Source organism: Erpetoichthys calabaricus, chromosome 15, assembly GCF_900747795.2.
Source record: "Erpetoichthys calabaricus chromosome 15, fErpCal1.3, whole genome shotgun sequence".
Lineage (NCBI taxonomy): Eukaryota > Metazoa > Chordata > Cladistia > Polypteriformes > Polypteridae > Erpetoichthys > Erpetoichthys calabaricus.
Window position 1 is genome coordinate 102,592,341 of NC_041408.2, and position 14,645 is coordinate 102,606,985.

General features: G+C 40.1%; 1 protein-coding gene across 2 annotated transcripts in view; it reads left to right on the plus strand.

Moving 5' to 3' along the window:
- Positions 1 to 14,645, plus strand: part of ttc7a (tetratricopeptide repeat domain 7A) — a 425,510-nt gene that overhangs the window by 85,102 nt on the left and 325,763 nt on the right. For both annotated transcript variants that reach the window (XM_028820451.2, XM_051919615.1), the window contains exons 7-8: positions 1,721 to 1,890; positions 8,658 to 8,721. In XM_028820451.2, coding sequence (XP_028676284.1) covers positions 1,721 to 1,890; positions 8,658 to 8,721 — 234 coding nt within the window. The remainder of the gene's footprint in view (positions 1 to 1,720; positions 1,891 to 8,657; positions 8,722 to 14,645) is intronic.

Sequence of the window (14,645 nt, forward strand, 5' to 3'; positions counted from 1 at the left end):
CTTTATTAACAGACAGACTTTCAGTCCTAATAATGTAATAAGGTCAGTTGAGTGGTAACTTTCTTATTGCTGCTCCCACCCCTTAAAACATCTAAGATGGGCATATAAACTGTTCTAAGAGGGGGATAAGCGTTGCACGTCGGACTGTTTAAGGCCTTCTGAAAAGGCTTTCACAGAATGAGTTTTTACTGGCTCATCAAGAAGGCTTACTTTCTCAGACATCTCAGATAACTCCATCTGTACTCACCAGATTCTACAGGAGCACAGTGGGCACCATTCTCACCTCAGGACTGCAGAGCTTATTGCTGGTGTGTAGCCACCTTTTGTCCAGAATAGACAGCGTCTATAAATAGTTTTCAAATATTTGGCAACTTCACATTTTATTGGTATACACAGTCCATTTCATTTGTTTGTTTTTTTGACACTTAAAGACTATATAATGTCTAATTGAAAACAGATCTCTGCAAAGTGGTCTAAGTTAATTACAGATACAGTAATCCCTCCTCCATCGCGGGGGTTGCGTTCCAGAGCCACCTGCGAAATAAGAAAATCCGCGAAGTAGAAACCATATGTTTATATGGTTATTTTTATACTGTCATGCTTGGGTCACAGATTTGCGCAGAAACACAGGAGGTTGTAGAGAGACAGGAACGTTATTCAAACACTGCAAACAAACATTTGTCTGTTTTTCAAAAGTTTAAACTGTGCTCCATGACAACACAGAGATGACATTTCTGTCTCACAATTAAAAGAATGCAAACATATCTTCCTCTTCAAAGGAGTGCGCGTCAGGAGCAGAGACTGTCAGAAAGATAGAGAAAAGCAAACAAATCAATAGGGCTGTTTGGCTTTTAAGTATGCGAAGCACCGCGGCACAAAGCTGTTGAAGGCGGCAGCTCACCCCCCCTCCGTCAGGAGCAGACAAAGAGACAGAGAGAGAGAGAGACAGAGAAAAACAAACAAGCAAAAATCAATACGTGCCCTTCGAGCTTTTAAGTATGCGAAGCACCGTGCAGCATGTCACTTCAGGAAGCAGCTGCACAGAAGGTAGCAACGTGAAGATAATCTTTTAGCATTTTTAGACGAGCATCCGTATCGTCTAGGTGTGCAAACAGCCCCTCTGCTCAATCCCCCTACATCAGGATCAGAGAAAGTCAGCGCAAGAGAGAGATAGAGAAAAGTAAGTTGGGTAGCTTCTCAGCCATCTGCCAATAGCGTCCCTTGTATGAAATCAACTGGGCAAACCAACTGAGGAAGCATGTACCAGAAATTAAAAGACCCATTGTCCGCAGAAATCCGCGAACCAGCAAAAAATCCGCAATATATATTTAAATATGCTTACATATAAAATCCGCGATAGAGTGAAGCCGCAAAAGGCGAAGCGCGATATAGCGAGGGATTACTGTACAGTGATATAGCTTATATTCTGTATGCTGTATATTCAGTCATTTATTTAGGGACAGATTTGTTAGGTCAAGACAATTGGATGCTGGTTACAGTATGCAGAATTGTACCAGACCCTACCTCATGTCATGTGCATCAGTAGCAATATGCCAGGCTGGTCTTTAGATCAAAAGTTGGAATTAGCCCATTTAATACACATTGTGTTGGAGTGTACCGATCCCAGTGAAAGGGAGGTGAGGGTGTTAAGGGTTGTGTTAGTGACAAGTAGGCCAAAAGAGAAGAGGAGTTTCATTTCAGTTACTGATTTTTATTTCAGGTTGCAGCCCGGTGTCTGGCTGAAGTGCTTCTTCACACGGTAAGCGAAGACATTTACTGGAGTCCCCTGTCTGAACCCCCTAAAGAGCTGTTGGCCAAAGAGGAGAGCACACCACTGAAGACCATCAACCCCTCTCTTGATCGGGAGCCACAACTCTACTCTGGAGACAAGTATGAGGCACTTTTTTTATTTGCACTTAATGTTTGATCTATACATTGTGGCCTACAGGGGGCACACCAGCCACCCAAAACTCGACAACAGACTCCAGGCACAGGTTTTGTATACAACACACGTTTATTATAAGTGGGGAAGCGCTTCTCCCTCACTCCCCACAGCAGCACAGTACAAAGCACCAACAATAAATAAACAACACTTTGTCTTCTTTTCTTCTCTCTCTCTCTCTCTCTCTCTCTCTCTCTCTCTCTCTCTCTCTCTCTATCTCTCTCTTTCACCTCCACTCCTCTTCCGGCAAGCTTTGTCCTCCTCCTCCTCTTGACTCAGGCTCCTTTTAAACCACACCCAGGGAGCACTTCAGGTGGCCCATTCGCATGTTCTGGAAGAACTTTCAAGTGTGGCGGAAGCCCAACGTTATAAGGCTCTGCAGTTTCCACAACTCCCCCTGGTGGCACCCATGGAAACCAACAGGGTTGAAGCAAACTCCAACTCCCAGCGTGGCCCGTGTGAATCCTTGGCACCACAGCTACTCAGGGGGGCTGACCTCTAGCGTCCTTCCATCATATAGGTGTCCCGGCTAGACAAGAGCTACAGCTGTCCGCCACAACATGAATTCAGGATTCAGGTGTCTAGCAGTGCAACAAGGTCAACAAATTGTTTAACCTGAAAAATAAGATCCTCAACACTCAATATGTAGTTAATTTTTTCTTCAAATGCTGCCATATCAAAACAAAGGTTAAACAAAGCCAAATAAAAAAAAATGATCAAACCCATACTGTCAAGGCAAATATTGAGTAGACTATCTTCTCCTGATGACTCAACTGATGGGACTTTACAAAACGAAAATTATGTATGAGGTTAGAATTCCAATAGATACAAGTCGGAAAAGAAAGATCGGTTACGTGTGCTGTGGTTTTGTAATACTTCGACAAACACACGGTACGAAGCTCCTGTTATTAGCCAGCTGACCAGAAAGAGGAGTTAGTACTGCTGCCTCCCAACTCCAGCCGACTGCTTGTGGTGGGACTGGCTGCTCTCTCCATTCTTACATGTGAACATTCTGGTTTCTTACCATATCCCAAAGATGTCTGAATAAAGCAAACTGGCCAACATGGATTAAGGTTGGTTTAGAAATAGATGGATGGATGACTAGTAGCCCAGCATTCTGCACCACAGATCAATATAGGACTAAGCATGAATTCCAGTTGTGACATTTTTGGGATTAGAATGTAAGTAAGAGAAACGGTTATGAAAAATGTCAGGCATACACCAGTTTATTAGGTATACCCACATCTTCACATAAATTCTACATTTCTTTAGCGGTGTGCAGTATAAATCATTTCTAGAATCAATTAGTGTCCAAGTGAGTGTAAGAATGAGCTACAGAAGTTACCTTAGTGACTTTGAACGTAGCATGTTGGTTCTGTGGTCCCAAATAGTTGTTATGGTGGGCTTTTTACACACCACCATTTCAAGGGTTTACTCAGAATGGTGCAAAGAGTAACAGAATACCAGTGATAGGCAATCTTGTGGAAAAACATAGTTTGTGGATCAAGGAGACCCAAGTAAAATGGAGAGAATCATCCAAGCGATGTACTGCCACCAGCAGGCGGATCACATCCTTATTCAACATTCATGTGTCGAATGTCATCTCAGAATGCACATCTTGCTGGACTTTATTTTTAATGGGTTGCAAAAGCTGACAACCAAGTCAGTTGCTGAAAAACAGGAAAATGTGTTTTTGGGGGCACAGAAACCACAAAACTTTACAGTTGAGGTGGGAAAAATGTTGCTTGGCCAGATGAATTCCTTATGCGTTATGCTAATGGTAGGATCAGAATTTGGGGTAAGCAGCATAAGCACATGGAGCCATCCTGTTTGGTATTTGGTGGTGGCAGTTTGATGGTGTGGTGAATGTTTTCCTGACATATACTGTATTAGAGCCTTGATTGCCATTGATCAACATCCGAATGGCAAGGCATTGCTGACCAAATTTTCCTTTCATAGCTACGGTTTATGCGCACTTGGATGAACACACCACCGATTGTGAACCTTCCAGCTTGTTACGGCTCACTTTTAAAGCTAACTCCCTTGTCCTTCACCCAGCAACCTTTGCAGCAACTGTCAAAAGTTGCCCAATGATGCAGTACTCCCAGGGTTGCTGGGGTTTGCAGGGATACATTGTCATCTGCGGTTTTCCAAATAGGTCACAAAACTTGTAAAATAATTTCAATTTAATTATTGATGACAAACCAGTGAATAGGCCGATCTGCAAATCGTAAACCTGTGAATTCCAGGGGCTGACCTGTAATTGCTGAGGAAAATGGATTAAGTGGATTTATTTCCTTTAACTTTGAAGGGGGTCCTTGTAGATCTGGTCAGTGCTATGGAAAATTTTACATTTGCACTCCTCTGACTCTCCTTGTATGAATGTGTAGAGAATATACATTTTTAGATATGTTTGCATATAATGCGAAAAGCACCTATTGCTGTTGCCATGTCTGTTGTGTGAAACAACTCGGCTCTCGGTAGACCAGTTTTGTTGAAATTTGACAAACTTGTTCTTCAAGGATATTCGTCGGGAAAACTCAACTTTCTTTGAGCCGTGCAATTTTAGAAATTTATAAACCTCTCATTGAAAAAGATTGAAATTGCAGATTTGTCAGTCTTAAACTCCTTAGCGTTATATATTTTCTCGAAAAAACATGTAAAAAGTGTTTCATTTTTTGGCTAGAAAAATTACATATTTATTAAATCTTAACTTTCTACTGTAAAACATGCAAAACACTAAAAGTACAAAGTCAGAAGTGTAGAAAGTATAATAATAATAATGTAATACTGTATATACTGTCAAAATGTGTTGTTTGTGTTGTATATCTTGAAGCACAGTGAAATATACAATCCAACATCACAGTCGAGACAAAAGTAGTGTGATTCCTTGCAGATTTTCTTTCCAGACTGATCAGCTTTTGAACGGCATACTACACCTGTGTGATTGACACAAGGGTCACTTTCGGATTTATCAGAATCACTTTTGATTTTACTGTCCATTTCAACTTCACTGTCATCACTGCTCATATCACTGTCAAGAGCATGTAGCACCTGGGGGACTAAAAAACATTTCTTACGAGACGTCATTATGAGGGTAGGACAAGACGTGTCTGCACCGTTGCCTGGGTAACACTCGGGCCTGTTGGTTACACAAGACACGCCTATGTCATCTCTTGACTAATGCTCGGCACTAACACTGTTGGCACTTTTACAGCCAGGTAATCCTCAGGTCTAATGCTTATGTGAGTTGCATCTATACAGCTGCCTGAGTGACGCTTGGAACTAATGTTTTTAGCACTGTCTTTACAACCTGAGTGACTCTTGGGTCTAACGCTAAGGAGGTTATAGCAGAGAAACATTCTATGTGTCTTCAATTACAGTTTACTGTTTCAAATTGAACTTGAGGGAGGTCACGTCAACTTGTAAAGTTTGTCTATTTTCCTCTTTTACTTGTCTAAAAGCCACTTCTGACGGCAAAAAACATCCCTATTGCAAGTTAATCACATACCAGGAAAGGCACATGTGGGAGCCACTTTTGCACCATCTCACTTCTCCTGCATCTGAAAATGAACATAACAGGAAAGGAGTTATGTAAGGTCTGAAGCAGCCCACAATTTTACCTTTAGACTTCAAGTGAGATTTTTACTCTACGTTTGGTTCGCTTTTAAAAAGTGTTTTGTTTAAGATATTTGAACTACAGTTAGTCACAGACCCTCACAACCATCAACTAATAACAGAATATCAAGCAATTTCATTCTCACATCACTTGAATTGGAAACTATCATCTATGGATGCTATTGAGCCACCACAAGCCTACTTAGGTTACGTTTGTAAACTCCACAACATTATGGGCTAAATGTAGCCTGGTAATGCATGTAATTTGAATCCATTATCATTGTTATTATTTAAATTGGCTCATTGTTACAGAAATCTTCTTATATAAAACGCTACCATGGCTGTCCGTTTGTCTGTCCAAGATTTTAAATCACCTGTAGCTCACAAACCATTTGAACTATTGACCTGAAATTTGGTACACATATACTACGTGACATCTACTATCTGCTTTCGGGGTGATGATTTTTATTACTCTTTTTATTTCTATTTTATGTATTTACTGTAGAATCAACTCTTGGCAGCGGCCAGCAGGGTGGCCGTGCGGCGCATGCGTATGGGCGCTGTTCTCATTCCTACCACTTTGTTGTCACTTCCCCTACCTCTTCATATCTTAAATCATTCCTGAGGCAAATTGAAGACTTTAGTTCCAGCTTAAGTGAAAAATTAAGGAAAACGTACTAAGTAATTGCAACACAAACACTGACTTAATCACTGTTAATGCGAAAAGATGCCGAAGGAAGAAGAGAAGAAGCAGTCCACTAGGGTGGAGAAAAGAAGAGCTGCTCAGAAAGCAGCAAGTGCATCAACCTCTGAGCAAATGAATGCTAAACGTACAGAGAAAGAGTATGAAAACTATAAGTCAAATGTATTCACTGCACGTTATTGTGCAGTCCGCTGTTACTGGTATTTAATAAAGAAAAATGTGATCATTGGCTCTTTGACGTGTGGACAGACGTGGATAAATCTGTTGGTCCCCTTACAGCTCATTGAAAAAGTGCTGTACTACTCCTGAAAAGTCATTAAACGAAAGCAGTTGTCCTCTGTATACCTGCATGCCTTTGAGATGTCATCGGGTAAAGGAAAGCAAGTGTGAAAAAATGATCAAGTATTGCTTATTCTACAAAGATATTCTTAAATGGTTTGGACACATTTGTTGGAACTTCTAGAGAAGATCATATGTAATTGGATTTGAGTGATTTTTCAAACTAGCTGTTTTCATTAATTAGTATTAATTAGTGCAATCACTCATTAAGTCTGTTTAAATAGAGAAGAGTTGTCACTCTGCTGTTTGGTACCATCGTGTGTCCTGAACTGAACATGGACCACAGAAAGCCAAGGAGAGAGTTGTCTGAGAAGGCAAAGGCTGTAAGACCATCTCCAAGCAGCGTAATGTTCCTGTGACAACAGTTGCAGATTTTATTAAGGTCCATGGGACCATAGCTCACCTCCCTGGATGCGGCCTCAAGAAGAAATCAACTCCAGAATGGGCAGAAGGATGGTGAGAATGGTAGACAAAAAGCCAAGGAGAACTTCCAGAGAGGTACGAGCTGAACTTCAAGGTCAAGGTTCCTCAGTGTCTGATGAATGAGAGTGGGCTTAATGGAAGAAGACCCAGGAGGACTCCAGTGTTGAAAGAAAAACATAAAAAGCCAGACTGGAATTTGCTAAAATGCTTGTTTACAAATCAAATGCTTCTGGGAGAATGTCCTTGAAATGTCCTTGAAATGTCCTTGAAACAGATGAGACAAATGGATGGAAAAATGAAGCATTCAAAGAAAAGAACACCATACCTACCGTGAAACAAGGAGGAGACCTAGTTATGTTTTGGGTTTCCATTGTTGCGTCTGGCACGGGCTGTCCTGAGTCTGTGCAGAGAACAATGAAATCTCAAGGATATCAAGACATTCTGGAGCAAAACACTGTCAGAAAGTGACAGAAAGTTATGTCTTAGTTGCAGGTCCAATAGGGTAATGATCCAAAATACTTCTATGAGCCCTGATTTGAATCCTATCAAACATCTATGGCAACAACTGAAACATGCAGTCTAGAGAAGACCCTCTTCAACCCTGACACAGCTGGAGCAGTTTGCTCAGGACGAGTGGGCCAAACTACCTGCTGACAGGTGCAGAAGTCTCACTTGTTTGCAGTGATGGCCTCTAAAGGTTGTGCAAGAAAATATTAGGTTAAGGGTCCTATCATTTTTGTCCATGTCATTTCATTTGTGTTATTAGTTGAAATATTCTGTTGAATCAAAAGTCTAAAGCAAAGTCTGATTTTTATTAAATATGGAGTAAACAATGATGGGTGCCAATCACCTTTGTCCTTTTCAAGTTATTTCAGAGACTATTGTGGGGAGTTTTTTTTTTTCATGAAGGGGTACTGACAAATTTGTTCACGTCTTTAAATCATAAATTTAAAATGCTCCAACTTTCAAATTGGTTAACTTCAATCCTTAAATGCATCTGAATGTTACACCATTTGTATCTTTTCTAACTTATTTTAATATGATTTTTGCATTGCAAGGTGCAGAGAGCTAGAACTTAGACCTTGTAACAGTGAGTGTAAAGCTCTGGAAAGAATGCCATTTTACTGCAGGCTTCTGTCATCCACACACTCACGCCTGGAGAACAACACAGTCATCAATGAACCTAACATGTACATCTTTAAGATATGGGAAGAAACTCGAGTTACTAAGAAATTGCCAAGCAGGGGAAAATATGTAAACTCTGCACAGAGTGAGACTGACCTGGAGCTGTGAAGGACTCAATGCTAACCACTGCGCTGACCATGTGGTGTATGTGTCCAGCTCTGATGCCAGTTGTTTTTAGGGGCCTCAGAGACCATTAATCTGCGACAGTAAAGTGAAGCCAGGCTGAGATAGAAGTAGCCACTGAAGAAGTGCATAAACTGAAGTCAGAATGAGACAGAAGCAGCCAATCAGCTGCCTCTGTCTAGGTTTGAGGCGGGCCTTTCAGGTGTAATATGGCTGAAGTGTCAGGGCATCATATTACAGACTCTGTGCTAAGAAGCCAGTCACAGTGCAGGTGACCCAAATCAATTTGTATCTTCTTTCTTTCTCTTTTTTTTTTGCTGCCAGCTTGTTTTGTCCTCAGGATAACGTGGAAGAGGCCCTGCTTCTCCTGCTAATCAGCGAATCCATGGTAAGATAATGTTCTGCCTGTACAGGCTCACTACATTTTCCATTCTTTTCAGCTGTGTTGACCAAAAGGCCTGATGTATCCACATAAAAATTAAAAAGTATTTCCCATGTTGACTTTTTTTCTTTAAAGTTGTAATGCATGGTGTTGCTTTCACAGCATATAATGATGTATTTTCCTGAAAAGAGTGCTTGACTAATGTCTTTTAAAGTAAACTGTTATTTGGAACCTTTCTGTGTGATATCTCCATGAAAATATGCAGCCTGGTCCGGTGTAGTGCATGCTCATTTATCTGTTGCTCATTAATGTATAGCTAAAATAATTTAGAACAAATTACAAAACTTTAGGGCAGCAGAGGGTCAAAGTAGATGCCATTGCTGCCTCAGAACTCCACAACACTGAGTTTTTAAGGTTGTAAGTAAGTAAAATTATATTTATACAGCACATTTAAACCATTTGAGACTGACTCCTGTCCTGGCTGCAGTTTATGTCAAGTTTGTATGCTCTCCTCTGTCCATGTGGATTTTTATTCTGGTACATCTCACATCCTTAAGGCTGTCCCGTGACTGAGTAACACCCCATCCAGCCTTGGTTTCGGTTTCTGCCTTACTGCCGGTATACGCTATGGTGTCTCGTGTCCCTGAAGTTGGATCAAGCAGGTTCTATCAAAGGATGTTTAATTGGTAACTTTCAGAGAGTGCATGGGAAATTATGTCAACACTTTCCATTGAGTCTTTGAACTGAGTTTAGAGGACTGCCTAATCATTTCCTGCCTAAGGGGTCCTTTAGTGCACAGTGGCTCTAGTGTAGGGAGTTCTTTCACAAACAAGAGCTCCATATAGACCATGTCAGAACTTAAATCCAAACTCCTAGATCTATGAGAGAGCAGCTCTCCCCACTTCACTAGCATTCTTAGAGCTATGAAGCTTAAACTGGTGACATGGGACTTTAACAAACCTGTTTTCCTTGCGGCAGCCATGTTATAATATTAAGAGAGTCAAACGTTTGCTTCTTATGGGATTTCTGAGTAGAGGAGAATGAATGAGGAAGTAGTGTTTCTGTCTCTCAAGCACGGGCAGCATTAATGTGTGGCCTTTGTGGGATTTCCCAAAATAGACCCTGCATTGGCCCCGGAGATTTTAGAATGCACGTACTTTTATATTCATAAGAGTCCCTGAAGGGCTAAGTGGAAATATTAAAATAATTATGTACTAAAAATCTGAGCATTCTGCCATTGTTAAATTAAGAAGTGTTTGTCTGAATTTAATCTACTGGAAGCCTGTTCGGGCCTAGCCAGTACTTGGATGGGAGACCATCTAGGAAAAGCTTGGTTTGTTGCTAGAAACGGCCAGCAGGGGGCGCTTACCCTGTGGTCTCTATGTGGATCCCAATGCCCCAGTGCAGTGATGGGAACACTGTGAAGTAAAAATGGTGCAGTCCTTTGGATGAGATATAAAACTGAGGTCCTGATTCTCTGTGGTCATAAAGGATCCCTGGGCATCCTAGTAGGGTTTATCTCGATGTCCTGGCTAAATTGCCCACCACGGCCTCATCATTCTGGTCCCCTAATTATCTCGTGTCTTCAATTGGCTATGTCTCTCACCACTTCACCACCTAATAGCTACTGTGTGCTGAGTGTACTGGCACAAAATGGCTTCCAGCGCATCATCTAGGTGAATGCTACACGTTAGTGGTGGTTGAAGTGGCTCCCCACTCACTGAAGCGCTTTGAATAGTGAGAAAAGTACTACATAAATGTAAAGAATTATTATTAATTTATCTAAAAAGATATAATGTGAAGAATCAAACAATCTTTTAGAATTTATCATAGGATACAGATGATAGCAACTGATGCTTTAATATATTCGTAAACCAGTTACTTTCACTGGATGACAAGCTCAAAATACAGTTACACTTAGATACTTGCTAAATTGTAATGGAAATTAGGCTTATCTGCCAGAATGGCTAGGTTTGGTTTGTACTTCATTACCAAGCACAAAACGTTCCAGAAGAAATTTACAGCTTCTGTTTGACCAGAACGATGAACAAAAAATACAAAACAAATACAGTTAATCTCTTTCAATCCAGCCATATAATTACACGCTTGTCTATCCTCCTTCGTCTCTCCCTGTCTTTCTTCCTTAGAAAATGCTCTGTCCATAGAATATGGGGCTGATGATTTGTTGTTTTAATGAATTGGACAGAATTCAATTTGTAAAATGACTGCTATACTTCATGTCTTTCTTGTAGGCCTGGCAGGCTGACATGTGTATCAGTGCCTTGCTTGTTCCCTACATTCTCAATTTGATTTCTTCTTAATGTCACTAGCAAAGATAATGGTGTCTGAGCTAATATATCGGTACACAACCTTGTCCCCAAATGCCATGAATGCTTGAATGAGATATAAATGATGCACAATGTTTGTATCCCCTTGATGTATAAACTGGGCACTTACACCCCATAGTTATGTCGGCCCTTTCATGAATATAACCTACAGATACCAGAAGAGACAACATTTAGCATGCCATGTCCATATAACCTGCTCATGAAGGTGATCTGTTCTTTGTAAAACGCATACATAAAATGAGAGGACAGCAGCCATCAACACCATTCCAGGCAGACATTTGCAAGGGTATGAATCTGAAGTGAAGTGAATAAAGGGCACCAATAAGCCATTGAGAAACTTGTGTCGGACCCTGTGGAACATCAAGCTAGGAGAAATAATTGAAAGTGTTTTGTGGCTTTGGGGGTGGGGGGGGGGGGTTTGGGGGGATTTTTAGGGATTGTAGAGGACTTCATTTGAATGGATTGATAGCTGCTTCTTCCTGGGCCATTCTGACCAGTCCAACTCAGTACTAGTAAAACAATGATATCTTTCACACATGGAAGCCATCCCCAAATTTTGCCAGTATATTTCAAGGATAAGTCCATCTGTGAACAAAACAGAATCAAAGTTCCCAAGAAAGTTGACTCTAAGCACACTTCCCAGTGATTGCCTACGTGGTGTATGTGTGAGCAAAGCATAGTTTGGACATTACTACAAATGGCAAGTTTGGGTTTTTAAGACAGTGGAGTTTTTTTTTTTGGTTTAATAGCAATTTTACATCTCTCTGGAATGTCGATGTAAATAAATATTTTGTAAAAATATATGCCTGTAAAAACAATTGACCTGAAGAAGAGGCTGCTGTCTTGAACCCTTTTGTCTGATATGCTCTAATCAGTTGGTATTACCAGCTCTCATCCTGGAGTACAGGCTATTGTGAATTTGGCGTGGTACAATCTGAAAGAATAAGAACTTTGTTATGTCACAAATGAAGTAACTCCTTATTATTAACTTGACATTTTAATCCCAGTTTTTGTGCCATTGGAGTAGTGGAGTACTAGAAAGGAAAAGAAAAGAAATATCATAGTGACTGCAAAATAAAAGCAGCCACACCACATTTTGTTCTGGGACCCTCATAAATCTCTTGATGTGATGCTAAACCTGTGGCCTCTTAGTTTCAGTAAATGGTGGTATAATTTAAGGATGTTACTAACGCTAGAGGGGTATATTCAGTTCAATTCATTTTTTTTTTTGTATTGTGCTCTTCACCAAGTGCAGGTGCAGAGCGCTGTGACATGTTTTCAGTTTAAATGCAATTACAAATTTTACTAATTACATAATGAGTACATAAAGACACAAAGTAGTGCGAAACTGCTTAACATACCATAAATCGAGCTCCCAATATCTGTTGATTAATTAATTGTTGAACTATGGCCAGTTGATGTTGAAGGAGAGAAAAATTAAAACTTCTGCCAACAGTATCCTTAGCAAAAATAAATGTGTGTTAGGTGTCAATGGTCAATTATAATAAAGAACATTAAAGTCAAAGTCTTGGAGACCTCGGCTAACTGGCCGCCCACGGCCTTCTTGGCATTCTACAGCAGACTGAATGCTGAGCTGTCTAATCTGATGACAGAATATTTCTATCTATTGGTTCCAATGCTGCCAATATTTCAGGTGTCTTTTCCATGAGCAGGAAAAATGGTTGGCAGCAGAGAAGTGGCACAAGGTACCGAGAAATCAAACAGAATAGTGGAGGGTTAGTAACTGTTTGTAATACTTATATTTTTGAACAAATGACTAACAAAGAGATGTAATATACATGACTAATCAGCAGCTCTAGTCAGGGTATGCTAGGTTAAAATAGTGAGTCTTCAGCCTGGATTTAAAAGATGGAAGGGGCACCTCTTACATAAGTGGGCAGATCATTTCACATTCATTTGGGGGCCTGTAACTAAAAGGGGTGACCTCCTGCTGTTATTTTATTAATCTTAAGGATCTTTAGTAGGCAGGAATCTTGAGGTCTCAGTACACCCTCTGGTTTGTGAGTAATAATAAGTTCAGATAAGTAAGAAGGGCCTTGACCATTTAAGGTTTTCCATGTAAGAAGGAGGATTTTGAAATTAGCTTTAAGTTTAACCTGAAGCCAGTGTAAGGACTTGAGGACTGGATTTACGTGTTTATACTTTATAGTTTGTTTAATAGTTCCTGCAGCAGCATTTTGAACTAATTAACTAACTTAACACTGTATAGACTGTGAATACTGTATTGTAGTTGTCAATCCTATTAGAAATATATGCATGAACTAAGTTTTCAGTATCCTACATACTGAATTTTAAAAAATTCTTAATTTCCCTGTGTTTTTAAGATGGAAAAAGTATGCCATTGATAGTTTTGTAATAAGTGTTTTAAATGACATGGTAGTATCAATCATAATGTCTAAGTTGTTTTCTTATTCACTAACACTAACAGTTAGTCCAACTGAGTTCAAACGTGACAGGAGACTTTTGTGGTCTGCATCATTCACCCCCATAGCTATCTAGCATTTCTAATTTTTTGTATTCACAGACGAGTAGTTTTCATTCATGTACTCTTCTGATTCACTGACACAATTAACTAAGAACACCATTAGAAAAGGTATAGCTGAGAATATATTAGCAACTATTTAAAACTTTATATTGTATGCACTTTTTATTATCTTTCATTGATATTACTTTAAAAGCCACAGTGGAAAGGAGTAAAGCGCACTACTCGGCTTGTTTGTATGAACAGTGCTGCTTATCTGAAATGTTTCCTGACAGGCGAACAGAGAGTAGAACTCTAAGATAAAATTAAAAGTTAAAGGAAGGCTTTTATCATCTTATATATAAGTGACATAAAATATTAACTTGTACAAAACATTCAGTCAGGAAAACCAACAAATTAAATGGCTGAAAATACCCTCATATAAATGGAGCCCCTCTCAAAGTATCTTATCGGAAGTGTTGCTGTCTTCACTTCTCAATATATCCTGTATTTAGTTAATGGCTGCCTGTTAAGCCAAAAAGCAAAGCCCAGCCCTGTCTGTGTTTCTTTTTTAACAGTGCACCAGGCACCGTGGCTTGTTACTTTGAAAGCGCTGCATACTACTGAGTCCATGGTCCCATCACTCAAGAGTTCCACATCTGCTTATCATGTAAAGAGCAATCTCACATTTCACTGGCTGGGCAGTCCGCTTGGTCACCATGTAGGGGCTTGAAGACATGGATCTTATAGCTTTCTGTTAGTCATTTGTGATGTGCAATCTGACCACTTTTGTTAGTAAACATTTGATAGCAGAAAACCATGGCATTCTGGGTAAATATAGTGAAACATTGCATCCACTTTAGCTATCTAAGACATTGTGTATCTTAAACTGTGGGTCACAGGTTGCCAGATTTCTGGTTGTTCAGAGTCATGACACCATTATATTCAATTGGAAATGGAAAACAAAGTATTTTGCGATAGGTCACTTGGGGGCAACAATTGAAAATGCTCCACTGTGACTGTCAGCGGCGATTATTCAAGGTGGGACCTCCCCATCCTTGATTTATATTCATCATGGACTGGGTCTCAAAGACACTAAG